Here is a 13,029-nt window from a genome sequence, read left to right on the forward strand (position 1 = left end):
GCAAATGTTGAAGGGCAACACAGGGTCAAAAGAGAATTTCCAAATGTGGGAAATATATGAGTAGGAGGCCATACTGAAATAAAAAAATAAGTAAAAGAATAAACTGAGGGCTAAAGGGGTGGAATCTAGGGACTAGCCTGGGATGTGGAAGATACTTTTGGGACCGGAGAGAAGGAAGGAAGAATGAGCATAAAAGTTAAGCTTGCATGTGTGGGGCAAACAGGAGGTTCTGGGTAGTCATTCATGAAAATCCTACTTTCTCTACAAACACACAAGCATGATCATCTGTACTAAAACTTTAAAGCAAAACTGGAAAAGATTAATCCAGTCTCTGAAGCACTTTACAAATGAGCTTTCTGTTAGAGCCTATTAATAAAGCACTTAGTCCTTTGAAGCATAGAAGAAATGTTTTCAAAATTGAATTAGCAAATCTCAAAGTCTCTGAGGATCTGTGGTGGCTAGATCAGCTTAGAAGTTTGATCTAGCACCTTATCCCAGGAATGAGGATCTTTCTCTTCTACAAAATTTCTCAGGCATTTTGTTGAACCTATTTAAATTTCAAGGGACACATCTGAGTCCAGTCACTTATAAATGAACTGTTTTGTAAGTCAAAGGATTTGTAACAGGAAGAGCACAATATTTAGAGGCAGAGGACTCACTAATCTAACTACTACTGTGGGCAGATCACCTAACCCCTCTCACCTCTATTTCCTCATCTGTAAATAGAAAAACACATTATTTCATTAATCCTATGATGCATAACCTCACATATCAGAAACCAGGATGCATCTCATTACCACTGTACAGATTTCTCATAGTAATGTCCCTCCCTGCTCCCATCTATGCTATTTCTAAACCTATGGTACATCTTACAATCAACAAGGCCTCTGAGCCAAGGAAATAACGCTAATACTTGTCTGACACACCTGATGGTGTTGCTGAATGGGTCAAATGACATTGTCTAAGCGGGGTACAAATTAATTTTCACATAACACCAGTCTGGTATCTTATAATGCAGGATGCAAAACAGCATACATATAACTTTTTAAAATGTTTTAAAAATAAATCAGTAAGGACCTAGACCAAAGTCTCATTTCACAATGCATATCAGAGGACAAATCTATATATTAATAAAGGCAGAAATGTAAATTACTTTTTTAAAAGTTATAGGTCTAAATCTAGGATTATTAAATTAAAACCTCTCAGGAAACAGTAACATGAATAAATTAAAATATAGAACGATATAACATAAACCTTATTTTAGTATGGTTAATAACTGAAATCTTGTCACATAATCTATTATCTATACTTACCAAAGTGCTACTGTAAGAAAACTGATTTTGTACCGCTCTTATTTTCCATAACATATAATGTACTAAAAATGTGTAAGCACCAAAATAAAGGCCATATGCGCGGAGCGGCTGGGCCCGTGAGCCATGGCCACTAAGCCTGTGCATCCGGAGCCTGTGCTCCGCAACGGGAGGGGCCACAACAGTGAGAGGCCCGCGTACCGCAAAAAAAATAAATAAATAAAAATAAAGGCCATATGTATAGACTACAAACTATCAAATTTATTTACTATGAGCATAACAACTTGTAGTTTTTTAAAACATTAACACCAAGGCTCTAAGACTGTTACCATGTACCAACACCTAAATCACTGTTCCAATAATATAAGATTAATAGAATACATTATTTTAAATTGTACAGAAATAATTTCAAACTTCTTCTAAAAATAAAACGATCCTTACTCTTTATATCTGTGTCTCTATCTACTGTTTCTTTTCTTTGTTTTCATGTTTCATTAAACATCAATAAAGAATAGAGACCACATCTACACAGTTATGCTTTACTGCAGATAAGAATCACAGTTCAGATGAAGTGAGCAGTCAGTCACTCTTAGAAACAGCTCCTCTTGTCCCTTGCTCAATGAGAGAAGGATTAGCCTCCTGAGCAAGGACACAGCTCTTAGGTCTTCACTACAATTTGTTTAAAAATCACCTGGATTTTTCTGTCTCAATTTCCAAGAATGCAACAAAATGCCAAGAAGCAAAACTGCCTAAGTACAGAGAAGTTGAAACACTTAAAGGCCTGTAATTTTTCAGAATCTACAAATTCAGTGATAGGTATCATTACAAAGATTTAATTACTGGAGTTTACTAAACAAAATGAAAATCACAGGAATAGAAACTAGGTATTTCTGTGAATAGCTAAGTGAGTAACTCTTTGCTGTTGATTATTTCTCTGTATCTTCCCTAATTTTCTTTTAAAACTCACCACAGATTAAAGCAGCTATTACTATAATCTCTGGAAGAATAAAACCTACAAATCTGAAAAACAAAATTTTACCAGCCCATAAAAATCTCTACCAGATTACCCATACTCAAGTAGTAACTACGTTAACACATTAAATGAAATTTTAAATTCTTACTAGTTTACTGACAAAACATCTATTTGTGTGGTTAAAGCACAGTCTAGCACATTTATATTATTTTCTTATGTCATGCTGTAAATAGACTGCTGTCTCCCTATCTTTAACAGCAAACACATAATTAAGGAAGGTGCATTATGAGACCACCTGGGACTTTTGACCAAGCCCACAGGAGTGTCCTGACATAAAAAACTACAGGAGAGAAGTATGTGTTCTAAGAAGCCTTCCATGAACTTCCACATGAGGCTAAACACCTTTTACTAGACATAAATCCTTTCATATTTCTTAGCAGAGGACATCAAAAAAGTCTTTGCTCTCCTTGTCACCCCACACTAGACCGTAAGCTCCTAGAGCCCAGAAACACTGTCAGGTTGCTCATTTTTGCAATCCCAGGACCCACCATAGTCCTCGGCTTAGTGATAATGCTAGCTGGATTATAATTCTCAGTTATCCTAGGCTACCTACTTATAAGAGGCAGAAATGAATTCCCTGAATAAAGTCAAGGCAGAGCTTGAGACTCTTGGGTATCTTTTCTCATCAACAGGCAACTTATCATCACCCCTGAAAGAAGTGATAGGTAAGACTTTTCTTCTTGATTATTTCCTAACAATTTTATCTCTATATTCCCAAATCTGTTTGGCTTTTATAGGAGATATATGTTTTTTTTTAATGATTAAATCTAACCGCAACCATGTTGGATTAATCTGCCAAAGGAATAAACATGTTTATAAGATTTCAGATCTACAGGAGCAAGCCTGGGGTCTAGGCCCTGAAGACTCTGCTTCTGTTTCCCTGTGTGTTAAGATGAAAGAAGAAATGCAATAATAGCACAGCCCTGCCTCACAAAGATAGCAGAAGAGATTACATAAGAATGTGCTTTGTCTTCTTCAAGAAAAAGAAGTATGAAAACTCAGTATTATTCCTGAAAACTTTTGTTATTCTGGGCTGATCAGAAATTTGCAAATAAGGTTAATTTACAGATAAGTATAATCTTTTTAAGGAACCCCTCTCTCTGTAGTTGCTGGTATAAACATATGTTTAAAATCCAGTTCATTTGAATTTACACTAATTTGGGGTTTTAAAAGTTATAAACTACATTTACCTTCCCAACTTTCTAAAAGATGACTGGGTGGGGAGGAAACAGGATATTACTAATTCACATTTAAAAACAGAGTAAAACTTTTTCTCTCTCAATTTTCTTATAGTAATCTATCAGATTTTAAGTTTCTTGAAGGAAAGACTTCTCCCTGTAGCTACTGCAGTGCTTAGTTAAACTCAAGTTTGCCCCTCAGTAAAATAGTGTGATATAATGCAAAGAGGCTGGGTTTAGGATTCAAAACTAAGTTTCCTACAGTTCTCTATATCTCTGTATTCTCATCTGTAAATGTACCTAGTTCATTGTCCTGATATAAACCTAAAAACAGGTTAACAAACATAAAATAATTTTTAAAAATTAAATGAAAATGTACTTATTAGGCTATCTTTCAAAATAATAAGAAAATCAGTAACTTTTTGTACAAGTTAGGTCAAAAGGAAATACGCTGATACTATTTTTTTAATTGAAGTATAGTTGATTTACAATGTTGTGTTAGTTTCAGGTGTACCGCCAAGTGATTCAGCTATTTATATATATGTGTGTGTGTATATATATTCTTATAAATGTGTGTGTGTATATATATATATATATATATATATATATATATATATATATATTCTTTTTCAGATTCTTTTCCATTATACACTACTACAAGATACAGTTCCCTGTGCTATACAGTAGGTCCTTCTGATACTATTTTTATTTCAGGTAGGTTATACATAATTTATAATAGAATGTCAAAATCTTTACTATAAGTTTGTATTAAAATTAACTAAAGTAAAATCCTTTACCTTTTCTAAGTCTTCAATTTCAGAACTGAAGTTTTTACCCTCATCCATCATTTCCTCTTCTTCAAGAGTTCTTTCATCATCATAGTCATGGACCAACATCTCAGCAGTGGGGTCAAAATCATGATCCTCAGAAGACAAAGACCCAACTGGAAGGAAACAAACTGAATCACTTTACAGGTTCACAAGGCTATTTACAAAAGAAAATAACCTGTGTTCTACTGCCAGTTCCTTAATACACTTGCCTAAAAGCAGTAGAAAAATGTGAGAAGGATTATGAAAGGAAGACTTCACAAGAGTCTTATACAGTGAGGCTAAAAACTTCAGTAGAAGGGAATATTAACTTTACTCAAATTCTAATCCTCAAATAAAGGTTCAAATCACAACAGAAATGTGGTTTTTAGAACAAATACAAATTTCTGTGAAGCAGGTATACAGCAATTCAGTCTTCAAAAGCACTACTTCACTTTTCACGTCTATAACAGTATTTCAAGCTCCCCAGCATTAAAACATAAGAGCATGCTTTTCTTTGAACTACTAATAAAGTTCTTAAGGTTATGTGAAGGGAATACAGAAAATCATATCTAAGAGCTTTGGAAGATGTATTCCATTGCAAGTTGTTTTGGTCAGTTCCAACTTGTTTGTAAGATGGTAATGCTTGGGAATTCCCTGGTGGTCCAGTGGTTAGGACACTGCACTTCCACTACACGGGGGATGGGTTCGATCCCTGGTTGGTAACTAAGATCCTGCAAGCCACGTGGTGTGGCCAAAAAAAAAAAAAAAAAAAAAGATGGTAATGCTTTTTACTGGCAAATCTGAAGCCAACAGGATACCCTGAAAACCAAGTGGAGAAATGAATACTATCCATAATCCCGAGAAAATGAAGTCAAATTTATGAAAAACAGGATTTTCTCCATTTGTTTTACTCTACTATGTAATTTAATTAGATCACTCTCAGAGCAGGCAAGGAAAGAAGTATTAGAAGCTTGGAGTGGAGAAAGGGAGAACTGGAAGGAAGCATATTCAACACAAAAAGTTTGATGTTTTTAGTCAAGCTATTTAATATTTTAAAATTTCAAACATTTAAGGACATTAAGATCATTACCAAAACACTGAACTAGACCAAAGATTTTTCACTATGGAAAAAACCACAGACAATTCAATGTTTTTGATTCTGAGTTCAGAGAACTCTAATCATTAGCCCTAAAAATAATAAAATTCCTATGGGACTCTATTCTTTAGGAGGTTTACATTATAATATTATTTTTTGAATGCTGAAAGATATTAACCTGCTCATTTTAAAAGCGTGTTGAAGTATAGGTAGTTTAAGTTAATTTTAGAGAAAGATGAATATTTGTTAAATAGCTGCAAAGCAGAACATCAACCATTACAAATTTTCTTTTTTTGAGAAATTCCTGGAAACTTTTGTGGTATGCCAAAGTGTAAGGTATGAAGTAGATGATAACTTTTCTACCTCCTTGAAGGCAGAGCTCTACCCTCTTTCTAATCCACATATCACTTGGCACACTTTAAGGCTTCCCCTGAAAGAGGAAAGTGTTCATTCAATAACGGCCAGAAACGGAAGGGCCTGAGGGTCTACTCTTGGCTTTGTCCCTGGCTTTCTGGGACCTGAGGCAAGTCATTTAAACCGACGGGGCCTGGGTCCAGTTTTTCATTTATAAAATTCATAGGGTTGGTTTAATGACCTCTAGTCTCTTCTGGTTCTAAAATGTTCTTTAAAATTGGCTAATTGATTATAAACAAGTTATAAGTTTGTTTAAACACCAAAACCACACTTTTTGCTTTTTATTTAGATTGCAACTTCTTAAAAGCAGACAGTGATGCAAAATGGAAAAATTCCATTATCATCCAGATGTTTGGCATCATGTACATAAATATTCTTTCCCTGAAATCAGCTATAACAAAGAAATGTTTGTCTCAAAATTAGAGAAACGTAAAACAATTTTTAAATGTAAAGACATAGCTATTTTCAAATTAGCCACAAATTTCTTCTACTTGGCGTTAATTATTATAACGATAATCAAGTGAGACATTAAAGGTTGACTAAAGACACGAAGTAATACGCAAGGAAATGGACTCTAAGGAAACATGTGGTAACAGAAGACTTGGGAGCCCATCCAGACTCTGCTATTAACTAGGTAACTCTCGGTAGAGTTATTTAGACGTCTCCTCAAGTGTAAAATAAGGGAGTTGAACTAGTTCAGAGGCACTTTTCCTGGAGACTACGATAGGGAAAAGAGGCAGCCAAAAGGGGGCTGGAAAGAGAATAAGAAACTGAAACAAAGCTGTCCTTAACATTTCAGCACGTGAGGAAAGGTCTCTGCCATAGATGGGTTTCAGGGGTTCCACAAACCCCAAGTTATATGCAATTATTCATTATGTGCAGAGTTCTGGAGACAGGGTCCCTTGCTTTCATCAGATCCTGACAGGGGTTTCTAACACCAAAATGGTTAAGAAACACTGTCCTAGATGTCCTAATGTTGTCTCACCTCAAAAATTCTGTATTACCACTTTTCTGTGCCAAACTCAGAAAGTATGTTTCTTTTAATTAGGACAGCTTTACGTAACTCTCAATTTTGAATTTAATACAATCCACAGACACTTCTCAATTATGAAAAATGTATGAGACAAAATAAGGGGAGATGGAGAGTAAGGATTACTGATCAATATAAGCACCCCCAAAGTTCTGACAAATTAAAGAGACGATTTCTCAAAAAAATTAATATCTAAATTAAACTGCTAAAGTTAGTGGAAAGTTTGGGAAAGATTTGGGATTAACCGTTTCAGGCTTGGAGAAAAAAACACGATATGTGAGAATTAAAGATCTATTACTTAACAAGAACGTTTGTCAATTAGCATCTCTGTAACAAAAGTATTTTTTTCAACATGCCAGATAAAAGAGAGAAAAGAGTATAACTGTTCCTTCCTCCAACAGCTTAATTACCAAAATGAACACTGAATCCTCTTAAAAACAAATGATGAAAAACTCGCAAGACAAATTTTTGTTGGAAAAATTGAGCAATAGATCTTTGGGTCCCCATCACCCTTTGGGACCCACTGAAAAGTAAGAAAACAGGACAAACCTGGGCTCGAACTTCCAAAAGAAGCCTAGGAGAGAGAAGAAAACGTGCGGTTAGATCGCGCAGCCAGGGAAAGAGGCAGCGCCGGCAACAGGGCGCAGAGGAGGCGGAGCCCAGCGCTCCTCCGCAGCTGCCAAAAGTGCAAGACGTAGCTTCGCTCCAATCGCTCCCGGCCCCTTTCGGGCCCCTCTTGGCTGCCTCGCCTTCCTCCCCGAGTCCGTAGCGTACAAACTCGCACACCGGGGACGAAGCCCGGTGTCTAACTGGCAACTCCAAGACTCCGCTTGGAGCTCAGCAAGTTACAAAGTAGAGAAGCAGAACCCAGAGCAGTCGGCTCACAGCATCGGTCCCCCATACGCCGGCATCTCAGGAGTCCCCAAAATCCCACCCGGCTCTCCACGGCCCCAAACAACAACTCACAACCTAACACCCTTTCCTGGAAGGGACTCGCCCTGAGCATCTAGTCCACCGCCTGGGGCCCGGTAGCCCCAATTCCTGGGCTGTCCTCTGCCCCCGAGCGTAGCCAGCTCTCAACCGGACATTCGGCCCCAAACCAAAGCTCAAGCCCCCGTACTCTCTCCGGCGTCCGGAGACGCGGATCCGCAGTCCCAGAGATGCTGGTTCCTTCCAAGGTGTTCAGTCGCTCCCCGGGCCCGCCAGCGAGCCCCTCGCCCTAGCGGGCTCCTGCCGAGGGGCTTCTGCTGCGCCACCCCCTCCCCCCAGCTCACTAGTCCCGGGGGACACGGCCAGGGCAGCTCCGCTCGCCCTGCCTCTCCCCTTAAGCCCGGAGGAAAGTGGGTCTACCGAGAGTCCGTGGAGAGAGCGTCGAGGGTCTTGGTCCTCCCCGTTTACCCACAGGAGCTCCCGCACCTCCCGGGCTGCGGGGCGGGGAGTCCCGCTCGCCTCCCGCGAAGCCCAGCGGCCGCGCATCCCGCTCGCCTCAGCGCCCGGAGCAAAGTGGAGCGTGAGGCTCCTTTGCGCCGCAGCCTGGACCCAATGGGCCGGGGGCACAGAACACTCCTCCAGCAGGGCAGTGGCGCAGCCCGCTCCCCGCTTTGCAATCCAGCCGCGGAGGGGGGGATCGGCCGGTTTCCACCCACCCCGGCCCCAGGAGGCGGCGCGGAGGCTCCGGCGGCCCGCGTCAGCTGCCCGGGGGCACGGCACGGCGGCGTCCCCGGGCCGGGGTTCGCTGCCGCCGGCCGCCGCCTCCCGTCCGGCCGCGTCGCCCGGCCGGGTCGGGGCAGGAGCCGCCGCGGCCTAGTCCCGGAGGGAGACAGCTCCCGCGCCCGCTCCCGCCCCCCGGCCGGCCCCGCCGCCGCCCGTCGCCGCCCCGCGGCCCCGCGCCGCCACGCCGCCCCCCGTAGGGCCGCGGGAAGGGCCCCGGATCCCCCAAGCCGGCTCGGGGACCGCGGGAGGCCGCCGGGCACCCGCTCCAGCCCGGCCGCTCCTGCCCGGTTTCCCTGCTCACCTCCGCCATATTGGTACCTTTAGGGCGAACGAGCAGCGCCGAGCCCAGTCCCCGGATGGGGAGCCTGAGCCAATAGCAGCCGCCGCCGCCGCCGCCGCCGCGGTCCGCCCGGCACCCGCCCGGCGGCGGAGGCGGCTCGGCCCCTTATAGGGCAGGGCGGCCCGCGACACCCCCGGCCCGCTCGCAAGCCCACCCCATCCGGCGCCCCTCGCCGCGCCCCGCGCCCGCTGCGGGCGCCTCGACCCGCACCCGCGCTCACCCGCCCTTCCCCTCTCGGCTGGAGTAAAGTTCCTGCCGAATTGGAGGCAGACGGGGGACGGATGGAAACATCGGCGCAGGACAGACCCACGTCCAGCCAGTCGAGGCCCAAGAACCGGCCGGGGCGGCTGCGGACCGACCGACAGACGCTCCGGTCTGGGAGGGCGTTGGGGAGAGGGGCAAGAGACTTGGAGGGACAACTCGACAGACTTCCCTAAGTAAGAAGAGAGGAGGTGGTGGATGGCCGAGAGGAAGCCCCGAGAAATGGAAGAAGTGGCTGATGGACGGCAGTGTCAGTCCAGAATGAGAGGACAGCGACCAGGCATTTTGCGGTTTCCCCTAAGAGACCTGCAGGAATGGGGGATGCAGATCAGCGTACACTGGCCCATGGAGTGGACGGTGGAAGTGGTCACTTGCCAAACAGGCTCTGTAAGATAGTGACAGTACGGAAGAAAAGGCAAAAGATCAACAGGGCAAAGAAGTGATAGTGAATAGACTTGCACGATTCAAAGAAGATGCTTATAAAATACAAACTCTGCACGTTCGGGAAAAAAAAAAATTAGAACGGTACTAGAGGTTGTTAATCGCCAAATAGGGTGATAAGGGAATAGGGTTGATCCCAAATAGGGATGACCCAGAGGTACACACTTGATAGACCTGTGGAAGAGCAGGAATACGGCCTGAAACTGACCCACCTCCCACCTCCCTCCCAAAAGGTCAAACATTTGCTTAGGGTCAAAGGGGAAACTAGACCTGTGGGCAAGTGAGTACTGAGGATGAGGATGGAGGTTGAGGATGGAGGACAAGGTTTAAGAGGTGTACTTTCTCCTAGGCATGTCTTATGGCCGTTTGGTCTTCATTGGGAGACCTAAGTCTAACTCCTGGCAGGTCCATTTTCACACTGAACAACTCTGAGCAAAGTACACAAAAATATTCACCAACAACTCGTTGGTAGCCCACAGAGGTAAATCCTGCAAGAAGTTCGAGTCCGTATTCCTAGTTGCCTTGGCACACAGGTGTCTTGAGGCAGGAGGCCAGAAGTAATATGTATGGAAAACAAAGTAAAAAAAAAAAAACAACGTGGAAAAGAGAAGTCGACTGTAAGGTCCTGGATCAGTGAGATGCAAACACAATTAGAAAAGTATAGCAGGACCCTATAGAAACTTGGAGAAGAGTGTAATCTCAGACACCAGAGCTCTTCTATCAACTATTGCTAAAACACGTAATATTAAATAATAGAATTGAGGTTATTTGCCGTAATCTCACAAATTGAGAGCCTTTTTAGAAGCTTAAACTTTCCATTCTTTTAGTCCAAACATGAAAGGTCTGGATTTTAATCCGGGGGTGCCTTCGATTCTCCCCTCCAATGGTGGAGACTGGATTATGGATGGATAGGAGGGGAGAGGATTACTTTCAACCTTTTTAAGCAAGGCATCTCCAAATTAAAGTTATTCCACTGGTGAAATTTATTTATGGATATTGTAGGAGAAAAGTCACCTCACCCATTTCAAAACATCATAAAGACATGGAAAATTACACTTTCCCTGCTGTGAAAGATATCTTTCGACATTTTGTCCAGTCAAATAACTCAAAAACAGCTGAACTTTGAAACCAGAGGGCTTGGCACACATTGTATGTACTGTCCTCAATGAGGCGTTTAGAGTTTTCAAAGTAAAAAATGGCTTAAAATTAAGTGATTAACTTTAGAAAAGTGGTAGTGAACACATCCCATGGACAGAGCCATTAAACAATGACCTGAGCTGGACCACAGGCCACGCCACCACAGAATATGGGGTTGGGATCGAGTCATGAAGAAAGTGTCTCCAGCAGCCTGTCTTGTCATACTTAACACTAAGGAGAAACGTTTCCTTCATAGCAAAACGTGGCTAATCCAAACTATAAATGTGGCCTTAGGTTCCATTTTGCCCTATCTAAGAAATATACAGACTTCTGCGCTTGCGTAAACTTAGTAGAGTGTCTGCAGATTCTCTTTTTATTAAACTATAAAGATTTTGCATACGCACTTGTAATTTTGGCTGCTTATATTCTCTCCATCCTAGTACGTAATTCACGTAGTCTATGTCCAGGCTATTAAATAAGGATTCGTAGGAAGATAAGTGAAGCTAAATTAATTTGCAGATTAAGGATACAGAGCCACTTTCCACTCCTAATCCCCAGAGAAAAAGTATACCACCCAGTCTTACATAACACATTCCTTTTATGATGAAGTGTGTAAAGTCTACTGTTTGTACATGGATCTTTCATTCTTTTTGATGACAAGGCTTCTAGGAGTTGGTACAGATAAAAAGTCCCCTTGTTCTAGGGAGCTGAAATAAAAAATTACTTTTTACTGTTGTTATTAGTATACACAACAGGTGGCATTATATAGAAAGTAAGTCCTATGCTGGATGCTGGGCACAATGGGATCACCGTAAAAGTCCTTGTCAAAGCTTACCGTGTAACTGAGTAATTTTTATATGTGGTGGATGGGAATCAGAGCAAGGAAAACTCAAAACTGAAACCACAGTAACACCTAAGGAGAACCAAAATGTAATAACATCCTCCAGCCATCTTTAGAAATGAAATAAATCAAGAAAAGATGATAAATGTATGGTTTAAGATGTCTTACAATAAATATATACAATAAAATAAGAAAATGTACGTATAAAAAATGAGGGCCAGTGAAACTAATTAGCCTAGGAGATTAACACCAGAGAAGTTAGAACAAGAATATGCAGGTAATGAGGTGTGATACGCAACATGAGAGTTAAACCATAAATTTGGCTTAGAGCTTTCTGGAGCTAAAGCAAAAAATAAAAAATAAATACAATCGTTGCTTGATTCTCACTGTCCTTGAGAAGAAATGTACAAATTCTTCCATGGAAACAAAGCTTTTCAGAACCTTTAAAGAAATGTCTTGCCTGAGCTACATAATAATGTAGTACTGTAGAGGGCAATATCCTCTATCAGATCCTCAAAGGGCACTGGCAGGGTTTACAACACTGTTTCTTTTAGTGACCATCCATGAAAGTTGAGGGCACCCTATAAATGTATGACCTACTGAAAGCAGTTTTAACAGGGCCATGGTAATGCAATACAAATATTTAGCTTTCTACAGATTCCATCTAACCCAAATAGACTATCTAAAAGTTAATGTCTCAATCTCAAGTGCCTGTGCTAGTCAGGCAGGCGCAACGAACAAGTGAAGCTGGCCATTGTGAAGACTAAAGTAGGGGCAATAGCAAACCAGTAGACAGTAACCCTACCGGAATGGAGCAGCCACTAACTCAGTCTCAGCAGGCTGGCTCTAGCCTTGTGAGAAGGTGGGCCCAGTGCTTCCAGGCATTCTCAATTTCCAAGAACATCTGGAAAGCCAGATTTTTATGTGACATCTCCTGGTTTTTAAAATTTATCAACTAATTTAAAAAAATGTTCAACACAATGTAGATTAAATAAACCACGTGAACTGTGAGCTTCCAGTTTGCAGACTCTTAGAATCTCTTCTTTTTTTTTTTTTTTTTTTTCGGTACGCGGGCCTCTCACTGTTGTGGCCTCTCCCGTTGCGGAGTGCAGGCTCCGGACGCGCAGGCTCAGCGGCCATGGCTCACGGGCCCAGCCGCTCCGCGGCATGTGGGATCTACCCAGACCGGGGCACGAACCCGTGTCCCCTGCATCGGCAGGCGGACTCTCAACCACTGCGCCATCAGGGAAGCCCTAGAACCTCTTAACCTTACCTCTCAACATGGCTTCGGGTAAGACTGTAATACCAACATTTCAGCTCGCTATCACATCAAACTTCTTGCATTTTTCTAAACATATCCATTTATCCTGTGTGAAACTCAAATATTTCTTGACAGAATAGATGACTACTCTCTGACAAAGCTAAT

General features: G+C 42.2%; 1 protein-coding gene across 1 annotated transcript in view; it reads right to left on the reverse strand.

The window, feature by feature from the left end:
* MIER3 (MIER family member 3) overlaps positions 1-8,927 on the reverse strand; it is a 30,334-nt gene extending 21,407 nt beyond the window's left edge. Inside the window, exons 1-3 of the mRNA XM_024123255.1 lie at positions 8,885-8,927; positions 7,420-7,444; positions 4,319-4,464 (exon numbers count right to left, since the gene is read on the reverse strand). Coding sequence (XP_023979023.1) covers positions 4,319-4,464; positions 7,420-7,444; positions 8,885-8,893 — 180 coding nt within the window. The 5' untranslated portion in view covers positions 8,894-8,927. The remainder of the gene's footprint in view (positions 1-4,318; positions 4,465-7,419; positions 7,445-8,884) is intronic.
* Between the last annotated feature and the right edge of the window lie 4,102 nt (positions 8,928-13,029).

Source organism: Physeter macrocephalus, chromosome 8, assembly GCF_002837175.3.
Source record: "Physeter macrocephalus isolate SW-GA chromosome 8, ASM283717v5, whole genome shotgun sequence".
NCBI lineage: Eukaryota > Metazoa > Chordata > Mammalia > Artiodactyla > Physeteridae > Physeter > Physeter macrocephalus.